This window comes from Calonectris borealis, chromosome 26 (genome assembly GCF_964195595.1).
Source record: "Calonectris borealis chromosome 26, bCalBor7.hap1.2, whole genome shotgun sequence".
NCBI classification, from domain to species: Eukaryota; Metazoa; Chordata; class Aves; order Procellariiformes; family Procellariidae; genus Calonectris; species Calonectris borealis.
In genome coordinates, this window is record NC_134337.1 from 1,225,961 (window position 1) to 1,243,690 (window position 17,730).

Below are 17,730 nucleotides of genomic sequence, written 5' to 3' on the forward strand. Positions count from 1 at the left end.
TCCTGTGGTGGCATGGTGTCACCAGGGTGGCTGCGGGGAGGGCAGCGCTGGCACGTAATGAGCAGCTTCTTCTGTCCCGTATGGGAGGCTGCTGAGCCCTGCGGCGCCAGGGACAGGGCCTGGGTTTGGCTCCCACCAGAGCTTTGGGCTGTTTCCACCACAGCACAGCCCAAAGTCCCTGAGCTCAGGAAGCACAACCACTGAGTCCCCAGGTTTAAATCAGTGGGGCTGGTGTGGACGTGTCCCCACAGCCAGAGGGGTGCCAGCTCTGCGTGCCCTGTGATGGGTCACCAGGAGCATGTGGAGGCTGGGAAAGCCACTGGGACACCTCCGGGACCATGCCCAGAGGTCAGTCCCAGCCCAGCGGGCAGCAAGGCACAGTGCCGAGGCATCCCCCCAGTGTGTCCTCATGCCGGGTGGGGGGTCACCTCTCCTCCTGGATGGGGAGGTGCTGGGCTTTGGCACAGCATGGCAGCGGGCTCCGGGGGTGTGGAGACACTGTGCTCTAGGACTCCCTGCTCTGCTCCCCAGCCCAGAGTCCAGGGAGGGCAGGACACAACCTTTGGTCCTCGGGCAAGACAATGCCCGGAGAAACTACCTTGGTGGTGGAGTTGTACCCCCACGCAGGGCCGTGGCAGGGCTCGTTGCCTGACAGCCTGCACCACAGCACAGACGTGCTGGGGACATCCACCGAAAGCCTCTTTGCAAACACGTGTGGGGACCGGCCAGCTGTAACCTCCCAGATCCCGCCCTGGGCCCCTGGGTAAACCTGGCAAGCCCTCCCTGCAGCAGGGAGCTCCAGCCTCCTCCCAGCTGGCTGCAGCCGCCCAGCTCTGGAAAGGAGCCTTTTAAAACAGTCCCCAGCCCACTGGAGACGGCAGCAGCCAGCCCCAAACCTCCCTCTGCCTCGGCTCATGGAGGGGGACTCCCTCCCCATCCAAGTGGCTGGAGGACGTCACCTCCAGTATCGATGAGCACCCGCCCTGTGCTCAGCTCCTGTGGGGGATGGCCAGCCCCCGGTCATGCCGACGTCCAGCAGCAGGGATGGGTGTCCCCAGCTGCCTGCAGCACTGGTTGATGGGCCATCCCATCACCCCAGGTGCTGGTGGACCTCAGTCCCAATGCTTATCAGGGGATCCCTAAGAGCCAGAGCTTTTACCCTGGGGCTCCATCCCTTGAGAAGATGCACTGCTTGCATTTTTGACATTCAGCCCGCCCTGGAGCTGCCAGTATTAAGGATTAAAAAGCTTGCATGCACTGGAGCCAAGGCATTGCCTTCTGCTCCCACCCCGACCTTCATGTCCAGGGTGCAGAGGGAGGGCCGGTCTGGTGACAGAGTGACTCGAAGGGCCTCTGGTTGTTGAGCTGTGCCTCTCTGCTGGGGGGACGTCGGAGTCATTAACAGAGGAGATGAAGGTGACAAATAAGCCCTTACTGCTGGGCTGAGCAGCAGGGCCAGGGCTCCTTTACCTTCAGCCCGCTCCAGGCAGGGGACTGGACCTCTGCAGAGACGTGACTGTGACCACGGACCAGGACTCCTGGCACCAGCCCCATTTGGCCAGGACCTGGGGAATTAACTGTCCCCCATGCAAAGGGAAGGGGACTCATGTGCTCTGTCCCCTTTCCCAGCTGGCTCCATCAGCCTGGCGGCTGTCAGGAGGTTTGGGGATGGACCTAGGGCTGGAGATGGGTCCTAGGCTGGATGTCCTTGTGTCCCCCTCTCTTCTTAATTATGTGCAGGGGCTGGGGCTTTCCCATGTCTTTGCCCAGGCACTGGGAGCTGAGCTGTCTCTCACAGGTCCCACCTGACAAACTTCTGAGCTTTTGGGGGAGGGAATCTGCTGTTCTGGGCCAGCTGGGGGATGTGTCCCACACTGACAGCTCAGTGGCTCACAGCAATAAGCAAAGCTTGAATAGCCCCCGTTGCGGGGCCATGCTGGCTACTGGGACAGACTCCCACGGCCACACAGGCTGTGCTGGCTTCCAGGATAGATGCATCACTGAACCTCTTCCAGCGCTGTCCCAGATCTCCAGCACTGATGTGAAGCCAATGGCATCTCCGCTCTGAATCAGAGCTGGCACGCTGCCACGCGTTGCACAGACACAGCACAACACCACACCACGCACGGCCCTGCACACGGCTGGGGGGGCACATTGTACTCCCCATGGCAGCACCACGCACAACTCCTACAACCCACGAGCAGACAAGGCACAGCTGGGACCCAGCCAACCCCTCAAATTCGCAAAGCGTGGTCCAGGTATCTTTGCACCCATGGGATGCAGCACACAGGAACCTCTCACAATGTGTTCAAATCCCCAGCTCCAATCTGCCTGCCCCTGTGCCATGAGCATCAGACAGAGGCACACATCTCCCTCCTCACCCAGCATGACCAAACCTCCCATCAGCACCTCATGCAGGAATTCATGCATGCAGAGCTAAAGGGTGCACAAACGTGCCGGACAGAGACAGCTGCAAGGTGCATAGCACCCCGGATCCACACTCCTGCCAATGCTCCCTCCAGCATCCGAGCCCAGCTGCCGGAGGCTGCGGTCCGCCCTCCCTCCCCTTGCTGGGGGCTGGTTTGGGCACTCCCTTCCAGCTCAGAGCCGCCATCTGTCCTGTCCTGTCTCCTCCCCTCTCCTCCCCTCTCAACACCAACTCCCACAACTCTGCAGAACTCCTTCTGATGGCCAGACCCGGCTCCAGTCGTGCAGAGACCCAGCCACAGCGAAAGCACCCCCCTCCAAGCCCCCCGGCAAGCAGCTCTCTGGCCGCAGCACACACTCGCTCACACAAGGACAGCTGCAGAGTCACCGCAGAGGGACACAGATCCACGGGAACAATAGCAAATGCACACAGCGAGAGGCACACACACACACTGGACTTCTCCTAGCCCGGAGGCGCACTCTGCTCCTGCCCAAGGACAGCTGGCAGGGCTGATGTGCAACGCGCCGGCATGCAACACACGTCCCCACTGATGTCATCCTGTCACCCGTGCTCGGAAAGCATCTGGGGACGCAGCCCCTCGCTGCCATGGGAGAAGGGGCTGGCTGGGGACAGCCACTGCTAAGAAGCTACCCCCCCCAACTTGTCATCCCTCTAATCTGCAGCCACCCTGGTCCCAATGAGACCACCGCTGCTGCCGCTGCTTGTCCTGTGGGTGCCATGGCTCCTGGGAACCCTGGCAGAGGTAAGCCCTTGTCTCTTCAACCCCCCGTTTGTCCATGCAGGCTCTTGGCTCCAAGCTCTCTGGCGGCAAACGGCTTTGCATAGTCCTACCCCGCTGAGGAATGACGGCATATTTCTGGGCTGCCTCTCCAGCCATGCAGCTGCACCAAATTAGCGACGTTTGCAATTACGAGCTGGCTTTTTCCTCCGATTCAACCCCCCTCGCCATGCCCTCTTGCCCCAGTGCCTGGGATCGGAGAGTGTTACTGCTGCCACGGCTGCATAGCTCCTCGCCCCAGGAATTGGCTGGCTACTATTCCCAGGGGTCTGGAGCCCCTTCGCTCCCCTCCGCGCACACACTCCCAAAAGCACCACAGTCGGTGGGAGAGCCAGAAATGAGTCAGCCAGCAGAGCCAAGGGGGGAATAACTAAAGAAAGATGATTGCTCCTCTGTGGCTTGTTGCGGGACCCGGAGTGGGCAGAGATATTTCCTTTAATGTGGAGGGAACTAGTCTCAACCTAAGCAGGGCACACCCTGCTCGTGAGCAGACTGTGGGGAGACAGGTTTCCCGCGAGCGTGCTCAGCACCCGCTGCAGTATGGAGGGTGCTGGATGCTCTGGAGCTCTCAGACCAAGCCCTTGCTTTTCAGCCTGTGGGGGATGGCAGCTGGACTGAGGTCTGGGGTCCCTCCATCCTCCCCCCACCATGAATGTGGGAAGGGGGTGGTGCCTGTAGAGGGAATGAGATTGACAGGGCCTGTCCAGAGCACTCTTCCTCCCCAAATCTTCCCCTTGTGCCCTGGCTGTTTTGGTGGGATGTCTTCGCCTGTGCGCATGGCCCCGTGTTGGTCTGCAGTCCCAGGACCCATGCAAAAGGCCAGGGAAGCTGCCAAGCTGCATCTGCTGAGTCTGTCTCCCTGCCTTAGATAGGGGAGGGCGATGTGAGCAGTGACCTGGGCTCTCCTGTGAAGAGGGGTCACAGTCCCCAGAGGGTCGCAGCCCTCAAATGCCATGGCTGGGTGGGACCTATGCCTGGCCAGCCTGACCCCTGGCCTGGCACAGGCCACCTCTCCCAGGTGTTAGTCTCAGCTCAGACCACCTCACCTTGCCCCTCTCTCACTTGACACCTTCAATCCCCCAGGGCGAGGGATGCAACCGGACAGCACAGGCAGGGTTGGAGGGACAGGATGCACCCAGTGATAGAGGTAAGTCAAAGCAAAGAGGTCCCCAGGCTGTGGAGGGTGGTCTTGGTGCCCAGGAGCTATGAGATGAGCAGATGTGCTGGGCCAGGACCCTTGGAGTTAAGAGTAGCTTTGTAAATACTCTGCTTTAGACTTGCTGCAGGCTGCAGATCATGGCGAGGGACAGGGAGGGAGTCAGCCCCATCCTCTTACAGCACCCAGCCTTATGGGGGGCAGCGTGAGAGATGGACAAGGCTCCAAGCTCCTTCCTTCCCACGGAGCATCAAGCGGGCTCAGCAGCAGCACAGCCGCAGGCGCCCTGCCTGGAGCCCTTGCAGTTGGCTGGGCAGGGTCATGCTCCATGGGGCAGCCCCACGGCTGTGCCGAGCTGGCTGGCGAGCAGTACAGCCACGCTCGCCCTGCAGCCAGCAAGCGTTATCGTGTGCTTGGAGCCAGCGTGGTGCCCACATGGCGCTGGCCTGTGCCAGTGAAAGCTCTCCCAGACGATCTGCAGGCACCAGTCAGGGCATGGGGTGTACCTGGATGTGGCTGACTGTGATGTGGTTAGCGGAGCTTATCTTTGGGGGTGTGAGCAGTGTTGTGGTCATGGGCCTCAGGGCTGGAGGATGCCTCTGGCCCGTTTTAGGTATTAGTACATTTATACTGCAGAGGCGAATAAGATGGTTGCCGAGTGACAGGTGGAGGCAGGCGATGCAGTCTGTTGGATATGCGAGAGAAGCAGACAAACATGGGTGGAGATATCGTACCTTCACGAGATAAGAAAGAGCCCGCAGTGAAAAATCATCCCTGCTTGAACTCTGCACAGGGCACAAGCCTGCTGGCTGTCTTCAGGAGGAGATTAACCATGCTCTGTGCTCTGCAAGCTGCTGCGACTGGGTCTCTGCTGAAAGCAAGGGGAGCCCAGGGCAGCTGGCCCAGGTGTAAACACCTGACCCATGGACACACAACTACATTCAGACAACCCTTCCCGAGCAGTCTGTTCCCAAATCTGCACTTGAACTGCTCAGGGATGGCACTGAGAAGGCCTTTCCCAGAGGGACTACGTGCTCCTCTTTTGTGTCCATCTAACTTCCCCAATTCCCTTTGAACCCATCTGCTGAGTGAAGCTCTCAGCATGGCAGCAGGCTCCAAACAAAATGGCATTGCATGAAACAGAAGTTGCATGTAGTTCTGAAACTGTCCAGCTTTGTGGGAAGACCACAGACAACACCTGAGCAGTCCCCTGTCCCTGGGGCTCACCCCACACCGCTCCTCTTTTGCTCTGTAAAGGCAGCCCCCAGGCAGACCTCTGGGGCAATAGCTGTGCTTGTTCAAAGCTTTCTTTCCATGCCAGATCACATGTAAGCCTGTTACATGTTGCACATCATAAATTTTAAGTGCTAATTATTACACAAATGTCTTATTAGCACTAGAGCTGTTCTGGTGTTTCCCAAAGGCTGAAAGCAATAGAGAACTCATGGTTCACAGCAAGGCTGGGGATGAGGAGTGTGTGTTGATCTGCTAGTGGAGGCATGGGGAGGCAGAGATGGAGCCTGCAAGGGTCACGTTGCCAGCTTGGTCCCCACAGACAGGCTCTGTCTGGCTCCTGTTTGTGTAGGTGGTTCCTGAGCAACTCTAAGGGCAGGGTTTCAATAGCAGTTTTGGCCACTGACCCACCAATTAGGCAAAGCCCCGTGTGCCACTTCCTTGTCCCCAGATGCTCTCTATCTGGATGCCACAGCACTGGCCCTGCAGCTGCAGCGTGCTGACCTTGCTGCTGCAGCAAGGCCAAGGCAGGGACATACCTCAGCAGGGGGTTGTGCAAATCTGGCCCCACATTTCCCCCATGTATGCAGCAACCTGCTCTTCCCATGTCGTCTCTGCACTGGGCAGGACAGTGTGGGTCAGTGCCTGGATCCCTCCAAAGCAGCCTTTACCCTCTCCCCTGTCAGAGCCCACACAGGGACTATTGCAGGGAGCATAACGGCCCCACTGCCATATCCAACCTGCTCCCTCACCGGCCATTGCTTCTGCAAGGTGGACCCAGAGCCCTTCAACAACTTTTGGGGGGCTCAAACGAACCACGGTCATGAACAATGGATTATACCCAGCCAGGGCAACTTTTCTGCCATAAACCAGGGCTGTCTGGACAAAGCATGTGACGGCCTGAAGCCTTCTGGTCTTTCTCCAACAGAAGAAATGCTCCATGCTTAGGAGCATCTCTTTCATGTGGTGCCTTTGACCCCAGTCCTTGGGGGTTTCTGAACTTTCTTGTGTTTTCCAAAGGCTGTTCAGAGCCTTTGGGGTCGGGGGGCCTGATTGCGGCGGGGCAGTGCCCATGCTGATGGGCTGGGCCCAGGTGTACAGTGAGGGTGGGTGGGCTGGGGAGCCTGGCTCTGCAGGCTGGCCGCCCACCAGCACCACAGCTCCCTGTTGAGGGTTTCAGCTTTGCCTCTGCAGGGACCCTCCTGAACCTCAGCGTGAGTGACCATGGCCGGTCGGACTCCCTCCTTCTCTCCTGGGATGAGCCAGAGGGGGGTGCCGAGGGATATTTGCTCGCTCTCTCCTCCCTGGGGTCGGGCGCGCCACTGCAGAATGGATCTGCTGGACCCAACATCACCAGCTTCTGGTTCCACGGGCTGACCCCTGGCACGCGCTACGAGATTGAGGTGACAGCCACGCTTGCCTGCATGGAGACCACCAGCCAGACAGTTACAGCACAGACAAGTAAGGGGTTCCCCAGGGACTGCAGAGTCAAAGGGTCTGAGTGCTCTTACCAATGATCGTCACACTGCTTTGGAGGGTGCGAAGTACAGGTCTGTGCGGAGTCCTGTGAGTCCATGGGGAGGTTGGGTCTTTCCTCAATTCCACAAGGATTAGAGTTCTTCCCTGGTCCCCAGGGGTCATTCTTTCATCAATGTGGAAGGAGGGTCCTGCCCCTGCACCTCACGTGGGCAGGGTTCAGGCTGTATCTTCTCCTGGAATAATATAGCTAATGATGCAGCAACCTATGATGTGGACTGCAGAGAGCTGAGGGGTAGAAAAAGTCATATCTGGAGGTCTAGAAAGAGCTACAGGAAAGTAGCATCTGCTCCATGATTTTGGCACATCTCTGTTAATCACTGGCTCACCCACCAAGCCTTGCTCTACGCCCTCCCTGACTGATGCCAAGGACTGGGGGAACGGGGCAGGGCTGGTGAGCCCACAGCTCAGGTGAGGATGGCAGCCCTTGCCTGCATCTCTCCAGAAGATCCTTGGGTAAATCAGTGCAGGTGAAGGTGGAAAACCTAGAAAAGGAGGGTAGAGCTGGAGGGAGGGTGCTGGCCAGCAGATGGATGCAGTGGCGGCTGCAGGGAGCAGGGGCTAGTGTTCACGGGAAGGTATGTGGCAGGACCCACAGCACCAGCAGGAACAGAGGACCTGGCAGCAGGTGAGCTCACAGGTAAGCACTGATGGCTTTGCCTTTCTCAGTGCACACCTGGTGTGTTGTCCCTGACTGATCCTCCCTGTCCAGTTCAGAATGGCTGTGCAGAGACTGATCCAAAGGGGATGGGGCAGCCCACACAACCTGCGGGAGACTGGGGGGCTGGCAGGGAGGTGATGGGGCTGTGCTTGGGGGATTAGGTCCTGTGGAGCTGGCTGGCAGGACCTCACCAGGTGAAGTCACTGTCCCGCTGGCCCTTGAGCCACCTGGCAGGTCAGGCATTGCAAGGCAACCAGCCAACCCCCATCTGTGCCATGTCTGATGCAGGTCCTTCACCCGTCAGCAACCTGAGCCTGAGCAGCGGCGGGAGCTCGGCCATGCTGCATGCCTCCTGGGCGCACGCCCACGGGCAGCGAGACGGCTACCACCTTGCCCTCTACCATAGCTACTCCCAGACGCTTGTGAAAAATGTGTCCGTCCTGCCAAACGCCTCCGCGTTCCTGTTTGACGGGTTGCTGGCTGGCAGCGAGTACGCCTTGAAGGTCAGCACGCTGGCTGGATCCAGCCAGGCAAGCACCAGTATCCACCAATGGACAGGTAGGGAGCGATGGGTGTGCCTGCCCAAGGGGGAAGGTGTGGGAGAAAGGGTTTGGCAGGAGGGGTGCTGACTGGGCTGCCGGAGAGGGGGAGGAGGTCTCCTGGCTCCAGATGGGGAGTTTGTGTAGGATGGGAAACAGCCGGGAGTTTTTCACATCCCCGCTGTGAGCCCAGTATGCTTGGCCAAGGGGACAACCTCGCACCTCAGTCCTGCCTTGCAGGACCCACAGCTCGGGTTTGTGTGCTCCATGTCCCATGGGAGAAGGTCAATCTGGGGATCCTGGCAAAAGGCCTTGGCTGGTGGGAGCTGCAGAAATGTTGCATTTCCCAGACTGCCACCCCCTCTGCCCTGCAGCCTGAAAGAGCGTGACAGTATGGAGGGACCTCAAGAGCCTCTCAGCTCACCTGGGAGACATGGGAGAGACATCCCTCAGCAGACCCCTGCCAGACCTTCAGCCCCCATGCCAGCATAGAGAGCAGCTGTGGGCGTAGGAGACCCTGGGGAGGGAGAAGGGTCCAGGGAGCCCCAGCCCCAGTGCTGAACCTCACTGCCTCCTGCTTTTCCCCTCAGCTCCCTCCATCCCCACCCAGCTGAGACTCAGCCCGGGGTCCAGCACGAGCCTCATTGCCTCCTGGATGGATGCTGGGGGGGCCGCCTGGCTGCACCTCGCACTCCACAACCTTCTCACCCGGACCGTGACCACGACCCTGTCGGCCAGGAGGGGCCTCACCAGCTACACCTTCCAGCATCTCCACCCCGGCACCCAGTACTGGCTGGGGCTGAGTGCCACAGCAGGGCCCTACACTGTGGGGGGGCCCAATGCCACCGCTTGGACATGTGAGTATGATGGCCAGGGATGGGGAGGACCTCGGTGGCCCTGGCTTTCTCCCTGCCTCTGGTCCAGCCTCTGAATCCAAAGGTCTTCTGCCAGAGCAGAAGAGAGAGTGTAGAGAGCAATTCTTCTGCTTGGACCTGGCCAAAAGCCGCTCCAGGGGCACTGCGTGGGGGCCAGTGAGTCCCCCCACAGTGAATTCCCAGTGCTGGCCTGATTCTCCCTGGGATGCCGGTGGATCAGCCTGTGGCCTCTCCCTGAGGAGGAGGATGGAAGGGCAGCAGATCCCACTGGTGTGCGATGCAGCTGGGGTTGGTCTTTCACGTGCCTCAGGGCTGCCCAAGGGCAGCAGAGAAAACGGGGAGCAAGAGGATAGCAGTTTAGCTGGTTTGAACTGGAGGTTCCTGGAGGGAAATGGATTTTTGGCCCCCTTTGGTTGCTGTCAAGGGTATATTTTGGTAGCGTGTGATAACCTCATCCTGGTGGATGTCCCTAATGTGCCAGGTGCTGTGCAAACACGGCCAAGGAAGCCAGCCTCTGGCAGCACAAGAAATTGAGGGTAGCCCTCCCAGACCCCAGCTAGCTGCATCATTCAACCCAACTTCCTCCACCTTCTGGCCTCAGGCTGACAAGGGCCCTGAGAGCAGGTGACTTCCACCACTACAGTCCTGGTTTGCTGCCAACACTGTGTCCATAGAACTGTGAACAGTTCTGGCCCTAGACTTGGTCTCCCAGATGTTCCCAGGAAAACCAGGGCGAAAACGGAGAGGGCAAACCTAGCCTTCCGGACAGAGCAAGACTCACGCCAAACGCCAAGAAAGTGCTGGCCCTCTCTAGTGAGGAGCAACAAATTATAGAGGTGCCAAGCTGCAAACTCAGGGCTGGTGTGGCCAGTGACTCATCCTGGCCCTGGGCAGAGACACTGGTCATGGTGTATGCTGGAAGGACCTGGGTGCCACCAGGTGACAAGTCTCCAGGTCTTTCCCGCTCTGCCTGCCAGTCTAGGAAGCTGGAGCCTGCTCACTGCTGACTCTGCAGCTGGGATTTTGGAAGACCTCCACACCCCCAGCTGGTTTGTTTCTGCTATGGAGTGAGTCTGACTTGATCCCTGCCGTTGCCAGTCTGCAGCTCTGACCTATCCGGCTGAACAAACGTTCCTGGTGCCAGATGCACGAGCCAGGGGCGTCCGGCCAGGAGTTCGGTCCAGGCCAGTTCCTGGGAATATCAGCAAGCTCATGGTGGAACATGAATGGAGAGGAGGGGGACTTTTAGGAATTTCCCAGCAGGGCTGCCAGCTTCGTCTGGGCTCTGCTAGACCAGGAACGATTGTGCTGGGGAATGGAGACAGCATGCTCCAAAAGGATGTCTAAGGCTGGATGTAACCCTGCAGATAAGGAAGCAGGGAATGGGGCTTAGGGGTGGATGGGGTCCAGAGCACCCCATAATCCTGATGCACACAATCCTGTTCTGTTCCCTTCCAGACCCCTTGAGCCCTGGCAACGTGACCCTGAGCAGCGCAGAGGAGCAGAGCTCCTTGCAGGCTTGCTGGAGCACCCCAGCGGGGGAGAGGGACTTCTACCTGGTGACGTTGCAGGAGGGAGAGGATGGTGCTCCAACGAGGAACATCTCCGTCGGCGGAGACAGCAGTCACATCACCTTCCATGGGCTGAGCCCCGGGAAGCAATACTCTGTCCAGGTGACAGCAGTGGCTGGGCCTTACCGGGCATCAGCCCACAGCACAGCAGCCTGGACACGTAAGCAGAAAGCCCAAGCATGTCCGAGCATGTCCTTTCAAGGCCATTTCTGCCGCCTGATGGAGGGACCGATGCCCAGAGGGAGGCTGAAGGGAGGGGGAGGGGGTTGCGGCAGGGGCAGAGATGGGGCTGTGCAGTGCGCTGGCACCTGGTCTCAAGAGCAGGCTGTGGGTCAGAGCGGCAAAATCTGCTGCCTCACAGTTCCTCGTGAGGGTGGACCCAGAGGTCCTCGGCAGACTTGTGCCAGGTAATGTCAAGCACGAATCAAGACCATACCCTACTCAGTGACCTTTGGACTCAGTGTTCAGCAGGCTTTGAGACATCTTCCCCTCCCTCTGCCCACAGCAGCTGGTTTGGTGGGTAGTGAAGCACCACCAGTCCCCCCAGAGCAGCATCTCCCTGTGCCCAGTCCCTGCTGGGCAACTCGTGGAGCCATGTTTGGTGCTGTCCTAGAGCTGCCACTCCGGGAAGGAAGGACTGTGGCCTTAAACAGTGTGGGGAGGCACTCACCCAGCCCCTGGCACTGAGAGAAGTAAAAGGCTCGCTCTCCCTGCAGCCCTGGCTGGCCGAGTTTGGTGGGGGGACCGCTGCAGAGTGTCATGAGAGCAGTCTGGCTGCCTGATGCACTGCCCCACGCAGTGACCTGCATGATCCCATCCTTGTCCCTTGCAGAGCCTCTAGCACCATCTGGTGTGAGTCTGTCCAGCCAGGGGAGCCCCTACAGCCTACTAGCCAGCTGGGAGGAGGCAATGGGAGAGGGCTATGTGCTGGCCTTCAGCCCCATGGAGCACCCCGTGAAGAACAGCTCGCTGCTCAGAGGTGTCACCAACTTCACCTACAACGGCCTCCGCCCTGGGACTCTCTACACCTTTGAGGTCAGCACGGTGGCTGGCCCCTACACATCCACACCCCGGCGCATCGCCAACTGGACATGTGAGTGCACAGCCCTCACCGCAGCCAGCCCTGGCGTTCCCGCTGGGTCCTGCCCTTGCCCACAATGTCGTGCTTCAGGGAATGTGGTAGCACAGGTCTTCTGCAGCTTCATGCAATAAAAGGGCAAAAGGCTCAGGAGGAAAGCAGAGGTGCTGCTGGATGTGACTGACCCTGGTCTGTATGCCAGTTGCCCAGCCCAAGGGTCAGCAGAGCCCAGTGCCCTTCTCCCCTGGGCCGCCCTCCTGTGGCACTGCTCAGGCTGCATCTGCCCTGAACCACGTCTCCACCACCCTGGTCCATCCCATCCCACCCACCACCTCCTCCAGCACCAGAGCAGTCCTCTCTTACCATGCCAGTTTGAACTCTGTGCTGGCCCAGTCCCTGCCAAACTGGTGTGTGGGTGTCAGCAGGGGTGACGGTGGCCTGCTCAGACCCCACGGGTGGCCAGAGCACCTGGATGTGAGTTTCCCCAGGGAAGGGGCTCCAGCCCCAGCACATTTGGGGTTGCACTTCTGCCAGGTGACCCCAGTCTGGGTGCAGCTGTGACTTTAGACCTTACCTTTCCTAGATCCTTTGCCCCCGGAGCAGCTGACCCTCAGCAATCAGGGCCACAGCACCTCTCTGCAAGCCTCCTGGAGAGCAGCTTCTGCTGGCAGCACTGGCTACACAGGCACCCTCTGGGAAACCAAGTCCCAGGCATGGGTCAGAAACATGACTGTGGGGAACAACTGGACAAATGTCACCTTTGAGGACCTGGTCCCCGGGCGACAGTATACACTGGAGATGGCTGCTATGGCTGGACCTTACAGATCCCCTGTGCGATCAGCCAGAAACTGGACGTGTGAGTGTGTTACCCCTAGTGCAAGTTGCAACCATGGCCTGGCCAACAAGAGCAGAAAGCTCATCGCATGGAAGCAAGGCAGAGCGTGGACCATCTATGGGGAGAGAGGGGAACCAGGGACAGGGATGCATAGGCAGACAAAGGGTGGAAGGACAACCAGAGCCACATTCAGCCAGGTTGGAACTAAAAGGGTCTTCAGTGCAGGAGAAATCCATCACTGAACGGAAAACGTTTCCAAATGTCACCCAGCCGGAAAGGTGGGGACCTGCTCCCATGTTTGTTGTGGAGCAGAAGCTCAGGCTATTCTGGGGTTTGATATGCCAGGGCTGATTTCTGACCTGAGCCCACCGGGGACAAGTGGTGGAGGGCGCCCAGGGCAAGCGCGTGCAGGCCCCCAATCCACACCGCGGCAGCTCCACCATGACTGCCTCTCACTGCCTGGATGTCTCTTCTTTCTCAGACCCCCTGGCTCCAGCCAGCGTGACCCTGACCAACACCCGACGCCCACTGGGACTCTCTGCCTTCTGGGACAAAGCTGCTGGCGATGTGGACCAGTTCCACCTCCAGCTCTACAGCAAGAGCCATTCAGCACAGAGGAACATCTCAGTGGGGCCAAACACCCACAACTTCACATTCCTGGGGCTGTCCCCTGGCATTCAGTACTTCCTGAAGGTGACCGTCCTCGCTGGCCCATACAGATCCTCGTCACACTTTGCCACTGAGTGGACATGTGAGTGAGAACTGTCCCCAGCCTCCTGCAGGGACGGGGCATCCTGGCACTGCCTGCAAGAGTGGCAGTGACATGGACGTGCCCGGGCAGAGAGAGGGCTCCAGTGAGACCTGCATTCCCCCTGCCCCTGGGAATCTGAGCACATGTCATGAATTAGGTGCTGTGTACCAGCTTCTGGGCCCCAAAAGACCCTTTTCCCCAGCTCAGGCTTTCCCCAGTCAAGCTGAACCTTCTGCCTAGACTACTCGTGATTTCAAGGCTAGCCTGGGACTGGTGGGAGAGAGATGCAAGAGGGGAAGCACAGAGACCCATCTGGGCTTGCTGCTCCCTGTCCATGGAGCAGAGCAGCTTGCTGGGGAGCTGAGTGCTCTTTTCTCGGTACAGCACCTGCCTGCTAGCAGCGCCTTGGGGACATGCACGGGCAACTTGCGTGTCTCCCAAGACAACAGGACAGCTGGAAGTCAGCTGCCACCACGTCTCCTTTAGCCCTGTGCAGAGGTGCAGGCTGTGTCCTGGCTTCTCCCGTTGCTTTCTTCTATGATCTCATGGATCTCCATGCTGTGTTTCCCCCTAGATCCACTGTCTCTGGCTAATGTGAGTGTACAGCCTGGCCGGAGACCCCAGGAGCTACGTGTGAGCTGGGTGGAGTCAGGCGGTGGCAGACACCACTTGGTACAGCTCTCGGTGGCTGAGTCCCTCTCCATCATCAGGAATGTGTCTGTCCCCCGTGGAGTCACCCAGCTTGACCTGGAGGGGCTGGTGCCAGGGTCCCGATACCGCGTGGAGATCATTTCCCAGGCTGGGCCTCATCGCACCTCCTCTCAGACTGCAATCGGCTACACTGGTAAGAACGCAGGTCCTCTGCACCCGTCTCTGGTACCCAGCGTGACTCTGACCTGGCGAGGGGCTGGGGACCAAGGCGGGGTCCCAGGGCTGTTCTGCAGGAGGGCCCTGAGGCCATGTTCTTGCAACACCACTGATGCCTGTCTCCTACTCAAGATGCTGGGTCTCTTGTTGGGACCCTCACTCACCCTGAGCCCAGCAGCTCAACGGGGCATGCTGTGAGCCCGCCCCAGCACTTTGGGACAAGGGGTTCTCAGGCCGTGGTGGTGACACACCATTATCACCTGGGACACAGGGAGCAGCTTTGATCTGGGAGCAACCCGCTGCTCTCAGCAGTCTTTAGACAGCGTGTGAGGTGCTCACAGTCCTGCAGCTCCTACCTTCATTCCCAAACTAGAGTCAGTCTTGAGCATCCCAGGTTTGTTCCCTGTAACGCTGTTTCTCTCCCACAGTCCCGTTACCTCCTCTTTCCCTGTCGGCAAGCCCTGTCAGCTCTGCCTGGGCTCTGGCTGTGCGCTGGGAGACCCCTCCTGGGCAGAGGGATGGATACCTGCTCAGCATGCACGAGGAGGGCTCTTCTGCACCAGCAAGGACCCTGGAAGCAGGGAAGGACAGCACCAATGTCACCCTGGCACGGCTGGCACCAGGAACTTGCTACCGTGTTGGGATGTGGGCAGTAGCTGGACCCTACCGCTCCCTCCCCAAGAACGTCACTGGGTGCACAGGTGAGCATCCATACCACCCACAGGTGGCTTGGGTGGGAGCACTGTGAGGAGCTCCAGAATGGGATGGGGATCAATGTTGGCACCCAGGGAGAGGAGGGCACCCTGGCCTGGTTCCCGGTGATGCTGGCCTGCAGTAATCTCCTGCCTCTTGCAGCCTCCTCGTACCACGTGGGCACAGAACACTTTCTGGCCGATTGCTGCTGGCTGCCTGGGGAAAGCAGGACTCATCCCCAGAGACGGCTGCATGTTCGGAACTGAATCTTTTTCTCTCTGACTCATGTGTCTGTTTTTCCTCACAGTTCCTGCTGCACCGACAAACCTGAGCCTTACCAACCCAGGCAGCTCCTCGGAGCTTTACACGTGCTGGAACAAGCCCCCCGGCAGGAGGGACCACTACCGTGTTATTCTGTATAGCCTTAACACCCAGAGCAGGGATCGGGTCCAGACCTTGAGTCCAGATGCTCAGAACATCACCTGGACTCACTTGGAGGCAGGCAGCAGGTTTGCTGTGCAGGTCACTGCTGTGAAAGGCTTGTTTGAAGCCTCCTCCATCAAGGTCACCCAGTGGACATGTGAGTCTGATGGGTTGGGTTGGACATAGCACTCCACTGTGCCCCAGAGCCTCCGAGTCTTGCAGAACACCCACCACTACCTTCCCCATCCCAAATCATGCCCGCTGTGCCCCTAGCTTCTTCATAGTTGTCCCACCTTTCTGCTCACTGTTTTCACTCCTTCCCCAACCCAAAGCAAATCCCCCCTACTACCTCAAAGGCTCTGGTTATCTCCCCTGCAATGTCCAGCTGCAAGCCCTGAGGATATTGCACTCAGAGCCATGCACAGTGTCTGCCCATTTGTCCCCATGCTTCTCTCTGGGAGGATCTCTGGTGGCCAGCCTGCCCACCGCCCAGTGGGAGCTGTGGGCTGGAGTCCAGCCCGTGGTGCTGCCAGAGCAGGAGGAACCAGTGGGCTCATAGCACAGCAAGCGATGGCACGCAGGGGCTGACTGTCTCCCTGTTGCTTTCCAGATCCCTTGGCCCCTGCCAACCTCACCCTGGGCAGCCCCTCTGCCTCCGCGCTGCAGGTCTCCTGGGCAGCCACACGGCGAGAAGCAGAAGGCTACGTGGTGGATGTCTATGACACAGCGTCCAGCGGTCGTGTTGGGCGCATGGTGCTGGATGGGGATGCCAGGAGTCACACCTTCAGGAACCTGAGCCCCGGCACCCGCTACAGCGTGGCAGTGAGGGCCACAGCTGGGCCCTTCCACACCAGCACTCCCAACCTCACCCACTGCACACGTGAGTATGATGCTCTCCTTGCAGCCAGGTGTCCTCCACCAGATCTCTCCTTTCCTGGTTCAAATCAGAGGCCACACTGGTGCAGCCAGATCCTGCCTTCCTCTCCCACCTGTGCAAGCAGCCAGTGCTCATGCCCAGCTGGATGCAGCATGGGGAGTCTGTGCCTGACCCCATGGCCTGGCCACCCACGTCCCAGGTGGCCGTCCATAGCCATCCACAGCACCAGGGAAGAGGCAATCCCTGGAGGCAGCTGCCACAGAGTCAAGGGCAAAGCCAGCCCTCGGGACCTTGCAGGGCTGACCCACCTCCTGCAGCACAGGCTTGGCACAGACATGGAGCATCTCCTTTCCCTCAGCCTGAATGTGGCTCCTGGCAGTGACTTGTGTTTCCTCCCCAGGCCCGCTGCCCCCAGCCACCGTTCACTGGCTGAGCGTGGGGCACCCTGACAGGCTGAGCGCATCCTGGGGAGCCGCAGCCGGGGATCGAGACGGCTACAGACTGACCCTGTACCACGCATGGCTGGGCACCGTGGCAGCTACAGCCTCACTCAGGAGAGACACCCACAACTTCACCTTCATGGGTCTGAGCCCAGGATACGAGTACTCCCTGGAGGCCAGTGCCATGGCTGGACCATACCAGGCAACAGCACCCAACATCAGTGGCTGGACACGTGAGTCCCCAGAGGAGTGTCCTCTGCAGAGGGGTGGGAGATGTTGCACCACTGGGCAGCCCTAAGGAGGGCTGGGAGGTTTGCAGGGATCCTGGTGCCTTTGGAGACGTGCATGCACATGTGCATAGGTGCAACACGCAGCAGTTAGTGCATGGGCACACTGTTACCCTCATGGGCACATAGATGTTCAGCTGTAGACTTGCACAAGTACATGCTGATGACATGCAGGGTTACCCAGCTGTGCCCATGCGGGGACATCCCTCTGCCTGTACAGCCCCATCTCCCTGTACACAGGAGCACTCGCACCCTTGCTGAGTCTCCTCCAGCAGGGAGAAATTACACTACCATAAAGGTCCATGAATCCATGTAGTAGAAGAAGCTAATCCACAGTCCTCCCAGGAGAACAGGTCTTTGCTAGTCCAACACTTCTCCCCACCCAGAAAGATTTTAGGGCTGGACAGAGTGTAGACACTGTGCCAGCTTTGCCCAGGCAGCTGCATGCCAGCTGGGTGCTGGAGGATGTTGTGCATGCAGCGGTGGCAAAGGCGCTCCAGCTGGGCTATAGGGATGAGGGTGACCTGGATGAAGAAGGGTTGGCATGTGAGGGATCACAAAGGGTGAGCAGCATTAAAGGTGGGGTGGGATGGGGGCAGAAAAAAGAAAAGTGAGGAGGAGTGTGCCAGAGGGGGCCTTCGTGTCCCAGCCCTCAGGGAGCATCTGTTCTGCTGCACCATG

At 59.2% G+C, this 17,730-nt stretch overlaps 1 protein-coding gene across 1 annotated transcript in view; it reads left to right on the top strand.

The window, feature by feature from the left end:
• Positions 1–3,035: 3,035 nt before the first annotated feature.
• LOC142093207 (receptor-type tyrosine-protein phosphatase V-like) overlaps positions 3,036–17,730 on the top strand; it is a 35,335-nt gene continuing 20,640 nt past the window's right edge. Inside the window, exons 1-14 of the mRNA XM_075174162.1 lie at positions 3,036–3,191; positions 4,311–4,374; positions 6,811–7,077; positions 8,102–8,371; positions 8,943–9,209; positions 10,686–10,958; positions 11,631–11,891; positions 12,460–12,732; positions 13,193–13,462; positions 14,037–14,306; positions 14,758–15,030; positions 15,330–15,602; positions 16,056–16,325; positions 16,723–16,995. Coding sequence (XP_075030263.1) covers positions 3,126–3,191; positions 4,311–4,374; positions 6,811–7,077; positions 8,102–8,371; positions 8,943–9,209; positions 10,686–10,958; positions 11,631–11,891; positions 12,460–12,732; positions 13,193–13,462; positions 14,037–14,306; positions 14,758–15,030; positions 15,330–15,602; positions 16,056–16,325; positions 16,723–16,995 — 3,370 coding nt within the window. The 5' untranslated portion in view covers positions 3,036–3,125. The remainder of the gene's footprint in view (positions 3,192–4,310; positions 4,375–6,810; positions 7,078–8,101; positions 8,372–8,942; positions 9,210–10,685; positions 10,959–11,630; positions 11,892–12,459; positions 12,733–13,192; positions 13,463–14,036; positions 14,307–14,757; positions 15,031–15,329; positions 15,603–16,055; positions 16,326–16,722; positions 16,996–17,730) is intronic.